The following is a 16,520-nucleotide window of genomic DNA, read 5'->3' as shown; positions in this document are numbered from 1 at the left end:
CAGTTCTGCCTTCTATATCAGTACCAAGTAGGCTTACATTCTACCATGACCAACAACTGCCTCAGCTGTCAGGCTATCCCAATTATTCAAACCCCTCCACAGTAAAGAAGGAACTTCCTCATATTTCCTCTCCACCTTCATGTCTTGCCCCCTAGTCCCTGAATTACTCTATATTGTTTTTAGATTGGGGCTGAAATTTTTCTTGACATATGACTTCAAGATCCCTACTGCAGCCTTTAGAGCAGACCCCTGTCAGACTTTTAAACTGATCCTGAATTTCACTTTTCAAATTATGAAAACAGCTACAGGAAACATATTTTTACACATTTTACAGAACTGCTACTGCCTAACTGTACCTGAAATTATATCTCTGTACAAAAGTCGCAAAGCATTCATTCAAATTATCATTGTGAAGACTGTCCTTAAAATGATTCTTTTTTTCCACTTTGAAAGGATTTTTTCCACTCAATATTTACTTCACCTGAATATTTTTCAAGAAAGGGCAGAAATGCAGAACGTAACTATTAAAATTACAGTGATGGATTTTTTTTTTCAGCTTCAAAGCGGCCTTAGAATCACTGTTAAGCAGCTGTAAGGATATGGAAAACAGGTTACAAACAGTCAAATGTAAAGTTCCACAGTAAAGGAATTTATGATTCAGCAACCACAATATTTGCAAGGCTGGCCTGTACAGGATGCAGATCCACATACAGAGACTTTTGAGAGGGCTTATTTCAGCAAGGCCTTGTGGTACAATGGGTAAGTTGCTTGTCTACTGCATTAATGACCTGAGTTTAAATCCCGCACTGGGATTTCTGTCAGGTAGCTAGACTGGTTAAATCAGCCATCTATCCACTTTTGGTTGGTACCAATGGTAAATGCCCCCACTAATGCCCCCATAAGTTGTTCATGACTCAATACTTGTGTGCAGGGGACTACATAAGTGTTGCCATACTGGGGACAGACCGAAGGTCCACCAAGCCCAGTATCCAATCCAGATCACAAGTACCTGGCAAGATCCCAAAATGGTACAATACATTTTATGCTGCTTTTCCTAGAAATAAGCAGTGGATTTTCCCAAGTCCATTTTTATAACGGCATATGGACTTTTCTTTTAGGAAGCTATCCAAACCTCTTTTAAACCCCGCTAACTGCTTTTACCACATTCTCTGGCAACGAATTCCAGAGTTTAATTACACAGAGTGAAGAAATATTTTCTCCGATTCATTTAACTTTACTACTTTGTAGCTTCATTGCATGCCCCCTATTCCTAGTATTTTTGGAAAGAACAAGCAATTCACATCTACCCGTTTCACTCCACTCATTATTTTATAGATCTCTATCATATCTCCCCTCAGTTGTCTTTTCTCCAAGCTGAAGAACCCTAGCCATTTCAACCTTTCCTCATAGGGAAGTCGTCTCGTCCCCTTTATCATTTTCATCACCCTTCTCTGTACCTTTTCTAATTCCATTATATCTTTTTTTGAGATGCGGTGACCAGAATTGCACATAGTATTCAAGGTACGGTCGCACCATGGAGCGATACAAAGGCATTATAACATCCTCGTTTTTGTTTTCCATTCCTTTCCTAATAATACCTAACATTCTATTTGCTTTCTTTGCTGCTGCAGCACACTGAGCAGAGGGTTTCAAAGTATCGTCAACGATGAGCCGGTCACCTCTGGATTTCAAGGCTGGTGCTCTAACCACTAGGCTACTGCTAGTCTGTGCTAAAGTGCATTACCACATCAGTGCACGCTAAGTAAATAGGTTCCATTGCAGAAAGTAAGATCTGCAGTGAATACCATGTTAACATTGCAATATCACCTTTCAGTACATCTAGCACTCATTAAATTTACAATGTCTTCCCCAGCAGACATATCACAGCAGGAGCTTATTTTGTGCTGTGAGGATTTTGGCTTAACTTAAGCCGCACTATAAACCTTGGTATCCTAAACTCATCAATGAACTGTGCAAAAATCAAGTGATGTTCTTAAGCTCCCCAACTCTTCCCCTTTGATCAATTGTGTCGCAATAAATATGAGCTTTGCTAGACAGGGAAGGGTAGATAGAACCCTGTACTATCTACAACATTCATCATTTTTTATTTTCCAAGCTGGGATATGGTTCAAGATCGCCAGTAAACATCAGAAGACATTCTGGGCTCCTTTTACTAAGATGCGGTACTGATTCCCGGTGCGGCAAATGTGATGAAGCCCATTCAGTTCCTATGGGGCTGGTACCCGGTCAAAGTAGCCCCGACAAAATAGCTCCAAACAAAAGAAGTTCCCCGACATAATAGCCCCTGACATAACAGCCACTGCCAAAACGGCCTGCCTACAATATAGCCCTTGACAAATTGTGTCCATCAGCTGTGTGTAGATCACCATTTAGCCTGCGCCAATAAATGCTGCTTAAACAACCCTGAATTCTTGTGTGTCCTGAGAATTCCTGTTATCCTCTAATTGAAACAATCAAAAAGCTACAACTTGGAGTGGAGGAGTAGCAGCAGACCAGTGGCGTAGCTACATAGTGCCACGGGAGCCTAGGACCCCCCGGTTTTGCTGGCGGGGGTCCCCTCAATAACAGGAATTTTGACCTCAAGTAATCCCCTGGGGGAAACACACCCAGTACTCTCTCATTACCAGTTTCCCCAGATGTCTAAAGTAGAAAAGGAAAACCAGAAAGGGTTCAGACCTCTACGCAATGTACAGCTGTTATAAGCTAGCAACATACATACCCCTCAAGAGCATGTGAATTTACATATGCACCAACCATATATTCCTGAAATTACTACTACTACTACTTATCATTTCTAAAGCGCTACTAGACGTACGCAGCGCTGTACACTTGAACATGAAGAGACAGTCCCTGCTCGACAGAGCTTACAATCTAATTAGGACAGACAAACAGGACAAATAAGGGATAAGGACAAAGGGTAGCAAGGTTCCAGAATCCCAAACAGTAGCAAGATTCTGTGCGGAATCCCAAAGAGTAGCAACATTCCGGAACACAAAGAATAGCAAGATTCTGGAATCCTAAAGTCTACTACTACTTATCATTTCTAAAGCGCTACTAGACGTACACAGCGCTGTACACTTGAACATGAAGAGACAGTCCCTGCTCGACAGAGCTTACAATCTAATTAGGACAGACAAACAGGACAAATAAGGGATAAGGACAAAGGGTAGCAAGATTCCAGAATCCCAAACAGTAGCAAGATTCTGTGCGGAATCCCAAAGAGTAGCAACATTCCGGAACACAAAGAATAGCAAGATTCTGGAATCCTAAAGTCTACTACTACTTATCATTTCTAAAGCGCTACTAGACGTACACAGCGCTGTACACTTGAACATGAAGAGAAAGTCCCTGCTCGACAGAGCTTACAATCTAATTAGGACAAACAGGACAAACAAGAGATAAGGGAATATTAAAGTGAGGATAATAAAATAAGGGTTCTGAACAAGTTAATTAAGGGTTAGGAGTTAAAAGCGGCTTCAAAAAGGTGGGCTTTTAGCTTAGATTTGAAGACGGCCAGAGATGCAGCTTGACGTACCGCTCAGGAAGTCTATTGCAGGCATATGGTGCAGCAAGATAAAAGGAACAGAGTCTGGAGTTAGCAGTGGACCAAGTACTTGCTACACCAGGGGTTCTTAATCTTTTTTTGGTTTCCAAACCCCTTTAATTGATCAATGAAATCCTCGCGCCCTCTATCTAAACCACACGTCCACTAGTAACTACTGACAACATATGCCACTTTTAGCCTCTAACCCTGCTAACATTTTGCCAAAATTACAGTAGTTCATAGTTATGTTACCAATTACTGTCCTAATAACTGCCTTCACTCTGTCGAGAAAGTTTCAATAAATTGCCTCAGATTTCAAGACCCTCCTCCACAATTTGTTTGACCTCTTTCCATACCTCTTGGGATGCAGGCACCTTTGGTTAAGAACCCCTGATCTATATAGTAATATAGGCGAGATGGGCTAGAGAAGAGAACACCGAAGAGGGCTGAAAGAATTCATTTGTACACTGGCTACCCAAAGCGTGGTTCATCATCTCAAAGGATCTACCCTCTATAAGCAACTATGATTTTCCTGGGGTGGCAAAGTTGGCCCACCATTTGTCCATCATCGTCATCAAACAGCGTGTGCCACAGAACGGAAGGATATGTTCTACACCAGATGGGTTGAGAAAGTTGGGATCATGCCAGACAGCTGACATTCTTGATCTCTGAACTGAGGACCAGAGGAGTGGAGAGGTAGACGGAGGGATGTGATGTGCAATTTAAACTGACAATTGTACACTACTTGTCCATCTCCAGGTGAAAGGATGACACTGTTTTAACATTCACTAGACACCTTAATTACGATGATAAATAATACTAAGCTACTTAATGAACTCACGGAATAGGTTTCAAAAGTAATGTAATCAGTTCTGTTGCAGTTTGGTCAAAGCTAAAGTCTACATATAAGAATGATCAAACGTTAAGGAACTATATTAAATTTGATGACTTTGAAAGATGGCTTGGAGACCCTGCAATTCCCCTCTTTAAAACAGTCTAGACTGCAGCACATAATGATAGGAATGACAGGATGCTAAATTGTAGGCAGATCTTATGCAATCACTCTTGCGTTTTGATTTCATGTCCACCGGAATTATACTGATTCATTTCTTATTGTAATTTTCTGGTATCCTCTTAACTCCTCAGCATGAGTTTGAGTATTTTCGAGTGAAACATTGTAGATTAAGAAAGAGAAGGTCATACATTATTTCTTTAATGAGTCATTAGAAAGGCTGAACCGTAATAAGCTTGTCTGATTCTCTGTGGGGGAAAATACAAATTAAATTAGAGTAATTAATGGTACCATCGTAAATGCCACCAACACAACAGGTTTCAGCCAGGACTGCAAAACTTTCAAGCAATTCAGATCAGCCTACAAAAATATTAGTAAACTGAGTCAGTGCTATAGAAAATGACAGCAGATAACAGCTTAGCTGGTCTGCCCATCCACACCAGTTCTGCAGTTCCTTCCTTCTTCCTCAGGTATTTCAGTGCTTGTCCCAAGCTCTCTTGAATTCTGATATTATTCTCATCTCCACCACCTCTACTAGGAAGCTGTTCTATGTATCTATTCCTTAGATTGCTCCTGAATTGAACTCTTTCACCTTCATCGTATGACTTCTCATTCCAGGACATCTATTCTGTAAGGCCACTTGACAAAGTCACTTAGGGGCTGCACACGCTCAGTTCATGTGAAAGAAATGAGCATGTGCAGTGGGGTGCTGGTTTCGGCAGCTGGAAGTAAACTGCTGACTTCGCTGCAGTAGAGAATGACACGGGGAGGGGGACCCGCGGTAACTGAGGGGGCCGGGGACAGAGTCGACAGGGACAGAGCCCTTGGGGATGGGGACAAATTTTGTCCCCGTGTTATTTTCTATTTTGAAACCTGTTAATGAATGGACTGTTCTTTATATTTGAGTGATGCAGACGATGATATTTTGATTTTATGGAAAAACAAGCAAACATGCTTGCCACAAGTAGCAAAATTTGCACGGGGGATCCTGTACATTCCTGCTACCAGCACATCTTCTAAGAAGGCATTTTCTATTGTGGGAAGAACTGTGGAAGACAGGAGAGCTAGACTGAATTCTGAGATTGTTGATGACTTATTCATCCACAGATGAAAAAATCAACATGTTTTATAGAGCATATTTCTCCCCTGGGGCATACAGAATAGGTTGTATTTTGTACCCCTAGACATTTTCATAGGATGGATTAGGATTCCTTGGGGTAGTAGAAGTCAACTATTGTTGGGGGTTGGAAGGGAAGAGGGTGGTGGTGGTTGGGTGGGGGAGGTTATTATAGTTGCTGGGTGTTATTATTTTTTTCTATTTGTGATTTATAAACAACAGTTGCACAGCATATTGTTCCTTTTTATACTATAAGATTTAAATATCCTATATAATGAAACGCACCTCCAACGTTCTGAAGCTGACTCCGTGGCTGAAGCATTCCTGCGCTCTGAAAGGATGCATCCATCTAAAGTGACGTACCGTACTTTCGGGGACATCACACGCAAAAGTTGACCAACCAGAGGTGGGAGGGCGGACGTACAGCTGCGAATCGATCTACCTACCGTTCACTGGACCTGCACGCTGAGCTGTGCACGGCAGCGGAGAGATTTGGTCTGTATCGTTAGGGGCAGGGGAGACAGGAGATTCGCTGAGTGGCTGGAAGGGGGGGCAGGGGAGAGAAGAGCATCGGTGGGTGGCTGGAAGGGGGGCAAGGGAAAATGGAGAATCGCTGGGTGGCTGGAGGGGGGCCAGAGGAACAAGGAACAAGGAAAATCACTGGGTGGCTGGAGGGGGGGGGGCAAGGGAGAGAGGACAATCGCTGGCTGGCCGGAGGGGGGCAGGGGACAGAGGACAATCGCTGGGTGGCTGGAGGGGGGGGGGCAGGGGAGAGACGAGAATCGCTGGGTGGCTGGAGGGGGGGCCGAGAGAAAAGCATGCCTGGGTAGATACAGGGGGGGGGGGGCAAGGAAAAAGGATAAGCGCTGGGTGGCTGCAGGGGAGCAGGAGAGAGAGGAGAATCTCTGGGTGGCTGGAGGGGGGGCAGGGGACAGAGCAGACACACTCGCACACAGCAGTCTCACTCTCTCTCTGTCACAAACACACACTGGCACATTCACTCTCTCTCTCTCACACACACTCTCTCAAACATACACACTCTGACAAAAACCTTGCTAGCGTCTGTTTCATTTGTGTCAGAAACGGGCCTGATTTACTAATAAAGTCATAAGTGTTTGAGGCTTCTGCAGATGAGCACACAGCCCACGGGGATGGGGTGGGGACGGGGCAGGGACGGAGACAGAACCCACGGGGATGGGGCAGGGACTGAAAGAGAACCCACGGGGATGGGGTAGAGACGGAGACAGAACCCATGGGGAAGGGGTGGGGACGGGGACAAACTTTGAACCTGTGTCATTCTCTATCCTGCAGTTCAGATGGCCCAGAGGTTTCCAGCAGAGGATGTCTTCAGCTGGAAGGGCTTGTGGATCCTGTCAGCAGCACCAATGATATGGGCTGCTGCTGGGTGAGCCTGAACCTAAAGTGGGTGGATGGCTATGCCACTGCTGTGTGTTAGAACATCAGATAAAGTAGAATACTACTAGATAGAACTCATGGTGAATCCAACTACACCACATTCTCTACTGCATTAAGCAGTCTATGTGTAGTGACACCTCAGTGTTATCTGAAAAGTGCCATGTCCCCCACACCTCCAATGGTGATTTGCACATTAGCTGTTATTTAACATGGCAATTAGTGAGCATTAACAGCAAAAGTACTGCGTCAACAGGGCACTGCACTGTTCACATGCATTCATTCCCTCACTAAACTGTTAACAAAGCTGAGTAAAAAGGCCCCTTTAAGAAGGTAATTCTCTAAAGTGCACTTGTACTGCAAATAGCGCAATTCTGCCTAAGCACTTTTGTGTAAATACATGTATATATAGGCAGAATCTGGGTGGAAACTGTGCAGGACTCACGCTTACACACGTAACTTAGTTACATATCATCAGGACTTACAGAACTGAAGATATTTGTCCTAACCAGCTTTAGGGATAGCACATATTTTTGCTGTTATGCTAGTATTCTATATTGTAAACAGGGGTGTGAGGGGGGGGGGTGTCACATTCCCCCTCACCCCCACATAGAAAAACCTTTGCTGGTGAGGATGCCAAAGTCCTGCCAGCCAAAGGAATCCCCTCCTCCTTGTGTTGCTGCTGTAATGTAATGCGGAAGTTGGAGGAGTGCCTCCAGCCGGCGACTTCGAGACTCCCCGAGCATGCTCAGTTCTTGCGTGAATTGAGCACATCTGATAAGAAGTTCCAGCAGCAGCACAAAGAAGAGGGGGGCAGCTCAGGCACTAATTTCTTTGGCTGGTGGGGCTTCCACAGGAACGGAGAGGGCTTGAGCCCAAAGTAGGGGGGAGGGGGGCCAGACCCCCAAGGTCACTGTGGCTACTTCACTGATAGGAAAATAGGTGCTTTTATTCCTTTCTTGAATCAGGTGCCCAGTTATAGGATTAACTTCTCGTTTGCCTAAGTATCCTACCCCTTTCGGACTTTTTGGATTTGGCTCATGCCTTTTTCAGTCGCAGCTCAAGGCGAGTTATATTCAGGTACCGTACACCCCTTCTCTTCCTACTATTTCTGTGGTCCATTGTGCTGGCATATTAAAAGTTCGGGCAGCTGGTGCCCTCTTCCCCACCCCATCCCATTTTTCCAAAAACGTACGTCTGCCTGTCTGCTAAAATTTGGAAAACAAAGATATACGGAAGATATGGCATCAATCCAAAATTTATTCCCTCTCCCCTCACCACCTCCCCAGCACAAAGTGATTAAAAAGAGATTTAATTAGCCATAAGACCTAAAATTGGTTTGATAACAATGTCACCCAGCGTTTCTATTTCCATCCTTGCACAGATGGGGAAGACAAAGATCGTGTATCAACATTATATGTAAAACACCAAAAAGACATTCCCAGCAAAAAATAATAAATGACAGACTATCTGTCACAGGCTGGGGGCTGATTTTCAAAGCACTTAAAGTCCCATAGGTTAGTGTGTAACTTTGTAAGTCTAAGTGCTTTGAAAATATGTCTCCTGGGGCTGCTTAAGCAACATCCTCTCCTTACCCCTGGTGCTATACCACCAAATGAATAATACAATTTAATTTGAAGGACATTTAAGAGTACTGGTGGCCTCTAATTCTAATTTTAATTCCCCGCTAAATGACAGAAGCTAGACACTCTCTGATTTACGATGCACAAAACACCACCAAGCTGCTAATGGATGCAGACCAGTCTGTAGGCTAACTGCCTTCCTCAATGACATTCTGCCATAATCTCAATTAACAGTATAACCTTGTAAGGCAACACATGTTGGAAGCACACCCTCGAGCACTGGACTAAGCAGGAAACACTGATGATGCATAAGACCAAGGGAACACTGTCACTGAGAAAGCAAGAATTTCTAAGATTCTACAAGGGAAAAACAATTTTTGCTAATAGTTGAAATGTGATGCCACTCAAGTCCCTCATTTTCACATCAGTATAATGTACTTATTGATGTACAAATACCATAAAGATGTATTTTACATGTGTATGTCATTATTATTCATGTATGCTATTATTACATTCATATATATATATATATATATATATATACAGTGCACTCCATTTAAGTGCACGTCGGATAAGCGCATGCTCTGTTTAACTGCATGCCGTACTTCGGTCCCGTTTTTGGCGCCATCAATTTCTATGGGGACAAACTTCGGTTTAGCGCACCACTGATAAGTGCAAGATTCGCTTATATGCATGGACCGCTCCTCTGCAGGAAAGACTCTGCATAAGCGCGCGCACAGAATATGGAAGACGATTGGCGCTGGACAACCAACGAGATTTCAAATTTACCACCCCTTTAACAGCCACAGGCAGAATAAGCGAAAGAATGTTGTCAGAGTGTACACGGGAGTCGTCGCCGCGGAACTGTAAGTCCACCCCTGCCCCCCCCCCCAAAAAAAAAATTGCAGGGCTGGCTACACCTAGAGAGAGATCCCATTGTTACAAATTTTTTTTTTTTTTTTACATTTGTATCCCACATTTTCCCACCTTTTTGCAGGCTCAATGTGGCTTACATATATCCATTAACGGCTTTAGCCAATTCCGGTCTGAACAAATACAAGGTGATGTTTTGGTAGAATGAGGTACATGTATAGTAGGTATAATTTAAGCTGGATGCATAGGTGGATTTGTATTTGAATCCTTTGCTGCTTGGGTAGTGGAGGTTTAGGTATGATTGTGCAGATTTTGTGGTGTTTCTGATTTACCAGCACACCCCTGGAAACATCCCTTGCTCCGTACACTGTGATGGGTAAAGTTTTATTGATGTTGACAGTACATTAGTATGAATTTGCCTACCAGTCAACTACATATTTATTTATTTATTGGTATTTATTAATCACCTTTATGAAGAGATTCATATTGAAAGCTATATGCAACACACTAGTCCCATTTAGTATACAGTCTGTATTTCTATAAGAAAAAATAAAATGCGATCATTTTTTAACAGTTTCTTAAAAAATAAATTATGTTTAAAAATATTTTATATTTCCCTTGCGACATTGTTAATAATACCACGGGTCTTTTTGTCAAGGCTCATTCATTAAAGAACTGTGTTCCATTTTTAAAGGCCCGTGGTGCTGTTTTTTTTGTTTGGACTTTAGTTTGTACTTCGTTCCCTCTCTTTTGTTATATGACATTGTTAATAATGAAATATTTAGGATTTTGTTTTTTGTTTAGCTGTGAATTTTAGTATTCAGCACGTCACACACATTAACACGGTCTGTTACATGTGTGGTTGAGAATCACTGCTCTAACCATAAGGCTAATCCTTCGCTTACATGCGTATCCTGCCATTTCGCAAACCTATACATAGGCACTAACAACATGGGCCTTAATCCCTTTATTTTTTCAAATTCTAAGGGGAAATAAGCATCAGGGACTAAGGAAGAGAACTCCATTAATCCCTCCTGTTAAAGGCAAGCCCAACTAAATACATTTTAGAAACCTGTACACGCAAGGGTGCAGTTGTAAATCCCGGATGTTGATCCACTGGGACATACATATACTTGATCACCCTTTCTGAAATGGGGAATAAGCATGTACCGTATTTTTCGGACTATAAGACGCACTTTTTTCCCCCCAAATTTGGGAGGAAAATGGGGGGTGCGTCTTATAGTCCGAAGGTAGCGAGTTCCCTCCCTCCCTCCCCCCGAGACTTCAATTCTCGGCGGCCATTTTGAATCTCGCCGAGACCGTCAGGCAGCATACAGGAGGACGGAGAGCAGCGCGCTGGGCAGGAAAGAGGGGGCTCTTTCCTGCCCCGACATCACTAGACCACCAGGGAACATCGCGTGACGTGAGTAGGGGAGAAGTGGTGACAGGGCCGGGGGGAGGGCGATCCCGAACTCGGACAAGATGCACCGGAGCACCTAGGTTTTAGAGGAGGGAAAAAGGAAAATTTTTTTTCCCAATTTCCCTCCTCTAAAACCTAGGTGCTTCTTATGGTCCGGTGCGTCTTATAGTCCGAAAAATACGGTAGGTAGCATATAGTATATATTTTATTACACTTTCTATTCCACTTGGCTTAAAAAAGATCTTAGTCATGCTCTAGCCTTGTTCAACCCCCCCCCCCCCCCGACGTACGCTACAAGTAGTGCAGATATACATGTGAAAATGCACAAATGCCAAGTTTTTTTTATGCGATTTACAAATATCAACCAAGTAAATACTTGTACAGCAATGTGATAAAAATAAGACAATAATAAACAAAGAAATGAAATCATACATCAATAATCTAAATACAAACAAAATATCACTCAAGTCCACAAATAATGATCCAAGATGACGGAAAAGAGATAATCTAATAAAAAAGAAAACTTGTTGAGAAAAATAATCTGATGTGCCTGAGAATACAGCTAGCTTCATGAAGAGTTAGCTTCCTACTAGCTTTCTAACATCAGGTTTCGTTAATTTATGTGATATACATGTGTAAATAGTGAATAGGATTTCTAAAATAGGGGCCTTAATGTACTTAACATTGTTTAGTACTACTTAAATTTAATTTGTAGTTTGTGCTTCCCCTCATGCCTCAGGGGCATCAAGCACAACAAAATAGAGTCCGTAAATAATCATTAGTATTCAGGTCCATCCCCCCCCACCCCCCCCCCAAAAAAAGAAATCATATAGCAAATAGAAAATGCAATGCAACTTACCATCGATCCCAAGAACTCCCTGGTTTTTGTTCTCTGGACATGGCTCAAACTGATTAACAATTTCTAGGCAGTAGTCTTTGCTCACATTGGCCATCTGAAAAGAGGAATAAATAAGCCACATCACCTATATCATTCCATAGGGTTGCACAGTTCAGTTCTTCTAACATCAATCTCATTCTGAAGCTAAAACTGCCCCTCCCTTCTAGCCAATTAAATTCTCATCTCTGCCAATCACTGTCAGATTCAATGTGAAGTGAGAAAGATTTGTTGACACCACTCTGATTATCATCGATAAAACATTGAGACCATGTTCGCCTCTAGGTCATTTGCTTTGGGAAGCATTACCCTTTAGATGCATTTATCACATGGAACACTTTAGAGTACCTTTGATGATATGCTGGGTGCACAGTAGGAGGCATGATATATTCTATCTACACAACAGAATCATGGATTGAAAGGTTCAGGTTAATCAGACGATGTCATTTCGTAGAGATCATTCAAATACTTAACCGTCTCCCTGACCTTATGTGCAACTTTCGTTAAATTAGTCACCTTATTTTCTAACTCCTCTTACTCTCTTACCTATCTAAATGTTCCATCTTTGCTTATACCCTACACTGTCAATTAAAATGTTCTATCACGTATCGTGTTGACATTGTAACTAGTATACTATGCCATACTTTGTGGTGTTATTTGAATATTTTTACTGCTATAATTGTCCATTGCTCATGTTTGATTTATTCATACTGTACACCGCCTTGAGTGAATTCCTTCAAAAAACGGTAAATAAATCCTAATAAATAAAAATAAATAAATAAATAGTCAAACACTCCATGTCAGGTTCTGTTCAATGCTTATTGATACAACATTACAAATAAATATTAAAGAGGGAAAAATGCAAATGGTATTATTGAAACCATCAAGCGGAGGCTACAGCAGAAGGCAAGGGATGGCCAACTTTAAAAATGGAATGAATGCTGTGTTACTTGCATTTTAAAAGAAAAATAAGACTGGAAGTGTATACTGGAAAGGCATTCTTTACCTTCAATAGTTATTTTTAAGGGACCAAGTACAATGGGGGGAGGGGGCGGCAGATATAAGGTGTGCGTGTGCACAGGAGTGGTTAAGCAGGCTCCCATTAGAGTCATAGGCCAGGGAAGGGGATATGCTAGTATATATAGCTGTCATTATAGTGGCTGAATTAAACTCTTGCATCCGCATCACCAGAGGATCATCTGGCTGGGGCATCACTGGTTGGCACCAGTTAGACTGGCTACAGTCAAGCTTATGGCCTCCAATCACTGTGAGAGATGGAAGAGTTTCAGACTAGAGCAGGGTCCTCGGGACTCACCCAGGCACTCACGTTTTTGGATACCCACAATAAATATGCATGAGATACATTTGCATACAGTGGAGGCAGTGCATGCAAATTTATCTCATGTCTATTCATTGTGGATACCCTGAAAACAAGACTGGCTATGTGTATCCCGAGGACCGGGTTGAGAACCCCTGGTGAAGATGATGCGTTTGGATTGGCGTCTGCCACCATTGGGATGCGTGCTCACGTGCTGCAGCCGACACAGGAATGCATGCAAGTTGAAAAAAGGGTGAATGCAGTTCTGCCACGAGCTTCTTCCATCCATGGAATTTTACATGTGTAATTTCTTGGCGATGGGATTTTATATATGTGATTTTCTACCAGTGAGATTTTACAATTGTCAATTGTCCACATGTGCAAATGAAAGGACAACGCCAAATTCCATTTGCACAAGCATAAGATATTGCTGAACTGCTATAGACCTTCACTGCAGTGAACTAGAACTTGGGAACATTATTCATACTACCAGTTGTTTTGGTCATTCCTACGAACCTTTATGCGCAGGCATGCATTGCATTTCATGGATTAGAAAACAAAGCGGCAAACCGGTTTACAAGGTCCAATATGGAACTGAAGAAAGAAGCAGACCGTAGGAAGGAAAACAGTTCCTTTATTGGCAGGGGGCATAGCCAGACACCCAATTTTGGGTGGGCCTGGGCCCAAGATGGGTGGGCAGAAGAACTCTGCCTTGACCTACAAGTGATTTGGTCTCTCCCTCTCTCACCTGAATGCCATATGGTCGCTCAAATATCCCCCCTCCCCCGCATACCTTTTAAATAGCAGATTTTCACCAGCAGCAACTAATACACACTGCTCATGTTGGCCCCACAGCCTTCTCTCTGATGCAAATTCTTGTTTCCGCATAGGTGGGAATACATCAGAGGGAAAGCTGTGCGGCCGGTGAAAACAGTATCAGTCGCTGCTCGCTGCAGGTGAAGATCTGCTATTTAAAAGATATGAAAGAGGGACAGTTGTTGGGAGTTTTTGGCTGGTGGGGCTTGGGGATCCCTGTCAGCCACATCATAGGTGTGCTGCTACTGGGTGGACCTGAGCTGAAAGTGGATGGGCCTAGGCCCACCCTTGGTTACGCCACTGTTTATTGGTATTTCAAAGCTCCCAGGGTTTACAATCCAATGCCCAACATCGTCATGGCCATGTTTTGCCAACAATACAGGCTGTGTCAGGGGCAAGTAAAACCAGCTGATGTGAAGCAACAAACTTCACCAGTGCTGATTACCAACGTGTGTCTGCCTGGGTTCCTTTGATATCCTGGGAGCTTTGGAGCACTAATAAAGGAGATGTTTTTCTTCATACGGTCTGCTTCTTTCTTCTGTTCTAGCATTTCATGGATACAGTATAATAGACAGCACCCTCCACCTCAACAGTGTTATACTTCACTGAACTTGTCTGTAAATCTCAACTGAGCTGGATCAGAACAGGATTAAATATAAACCTGGATTAGCAGCAGTTTCATTCTACTAGGTTTAAAAAAAAAAAACCCACTGCCGACTCAAAGGCAGCAATTAAGCTCTCAAATATGACCAAAGAAAATGACAGTAGCGAGGTGCTTGAAACACATTTATTGCTGAAGCAGATTTACAAACTACATTGTGTATTACATTCTATTAGCCAAATGGATTTATGCTAAATTGAAAGCTTCACAAGTGTCTGACACATGCAGGGATGGATGCTGTAAACGGTGCCTAAAAAAAAATCAGCACAGCAAAAAAAAAAAAAAGCTTAAGCGGTATTCTATAAGCAGCGCCTAAAGTTTAGTACGGTTTATAGAATACTACTTAAGCGAAGAGGTCACGCATAAATTTAGGTGCCCACCATTTGCACCAATGAAAATGTGGTGCAAATGTCTAAATTTAGCACAGATATAACTAATATCCAAACCAGGAGAAAAGCTACCAAAGAAAAAAATTCAAAATATAGTATTGGCTTTGTCAAACTGTTATAACGTTCTTTATATATTATTAAATCTTTATTTTGGTTTTATTTTGTTTTTTTTTTGAGAGTACCCTCTGATGTTCCCACTCAGTCTGGCATTCAATAATTATGGCTCCCTGGTGGTTCAGCACTTCATTCATCAGGTTACTCTTTTTTTATATATATATATCGCGTGCTTATATTCATATGACTTAATAACTCATTTCACCATTTCACAAAACAGCACCGCGTTAACCAATACTAATAATACTTGTAAACAATTCATAAGGATTGCACGTATCTTATTGTCCACGTGCACCCTGGCTTGCTGAGTTGTGATAATAAAATTGAAAACACCCAGCTGCCTTCCCCTGAATACGCCCAAAATTCTTTCTTCAGGGACTCGGGTTAAAGCATTAGATTACGGCATCTTCCTAATATCGACTTCCTTCTCGCCACAGAGCACCAATGTTCTATAATTACATGCATAACTCAAAACCAGGCCCCGATCCACCCCATAACACCCATGACCCCCTCCCCCCTTACCATTTCCATACCCCCTTTTTCGGGCCATGCATAAATTTTAGGCATGGATACTGTGCCTACATTTACATGCACAAGTGCCAATTAAATCAAATTGATGCCAGTAATTGTTAGAAAGCCAATTATTGGCACTAATTGGCTCACTGTTCTTTTAAATTGTGCATGCAAAGTTTTGGTGACTTTTATATAATTAAGGGGACAGTGTATTACGCAGTTAATGTGGGAATTAGTGTGGGCATGTGTTAACACATACTAACAGTAAAGACATAAGCATCACACTTAGCATGCACTAATTCCTGCATTAATTAATAGAGAATGGGTGGGGACTACACCTTACACAACATCTTGGTGAAGGTTAATTTAACACAATAGTTAACATGGAGCATTTTCTGCCAGCTCAATAGGTGGTAGATGCATGTGCCTTATCTGCACAACTCGGGCATTGGGCACACACTCAGACATATCAACCCCTCCCCTTCAATACCACACTAAAGCCGTATCTTCGATAGAATTGTATTTATTTTGGCCGCAGCCAGGAACATCAAAATTGTTACAACTTAAACAAATTACATTACATCTTCTAATAATCATTATGCCAGCATTTGCATTTCTACCCGGGTACACAGCTTCTACACGTCGTTGCATATTCTGGGCCACAGGCCAAGCCGTACCAAGCCCTTGTGGCCCCCTGGGCTGTTTTCCAAGCACCCGACGTCACTTGGTGTCTCCCATTGAAGGAGGCACCTACCACATTTACAAAACGACGTTCTAGGCCTCCCAGCCGTCGAAGCCAGGAGACAAGCTGTATACACGTTGTTTCCTTAT

At 42.5% G+C, this 16,520-nt stretch overlaps 1 protein-coding gene across 1 annotated transcript in view; it reads right to left on the bottom strand.

Annotated features, from left to right (window-relative positions):
- PLCH2 (phospholipase C eta 2) overlaps positions 1 to 16,520 on the bottom strand; it is a 727,403-nt gene that overhangs the window by 122,631 nt on the left and 588,252 nt on the right. The window contains exon 7 of the mRNA XM_030185738.1: positions 11,843 to 11,936. Coding sequence (XP_030041598.1) covers positions 11,843 to 11,936 — 94 coding nt within the window. The remainder of the gene's footprint in view (positions 1 to 11,842; positions 11,937 to 16,520) is intronic.

The sequence above is a fragment of the Microcaecilia unicolor genome, chromosome 13 (assembly GCF_901765095.1).
Source record: "Microcaecilia unicolor chromosome 13, aMicUni1.1, whole genome shotgun sequence".
NCBI lineage: Eukaryota > Metazoa > Chordata > Amphibia > Gymnophiona > Siphonopidae > Microcaecilia > Microcaecilia unicolor.
This window is presented reverse-complemented; position numbering and strand designations above follow the sequence as displayed.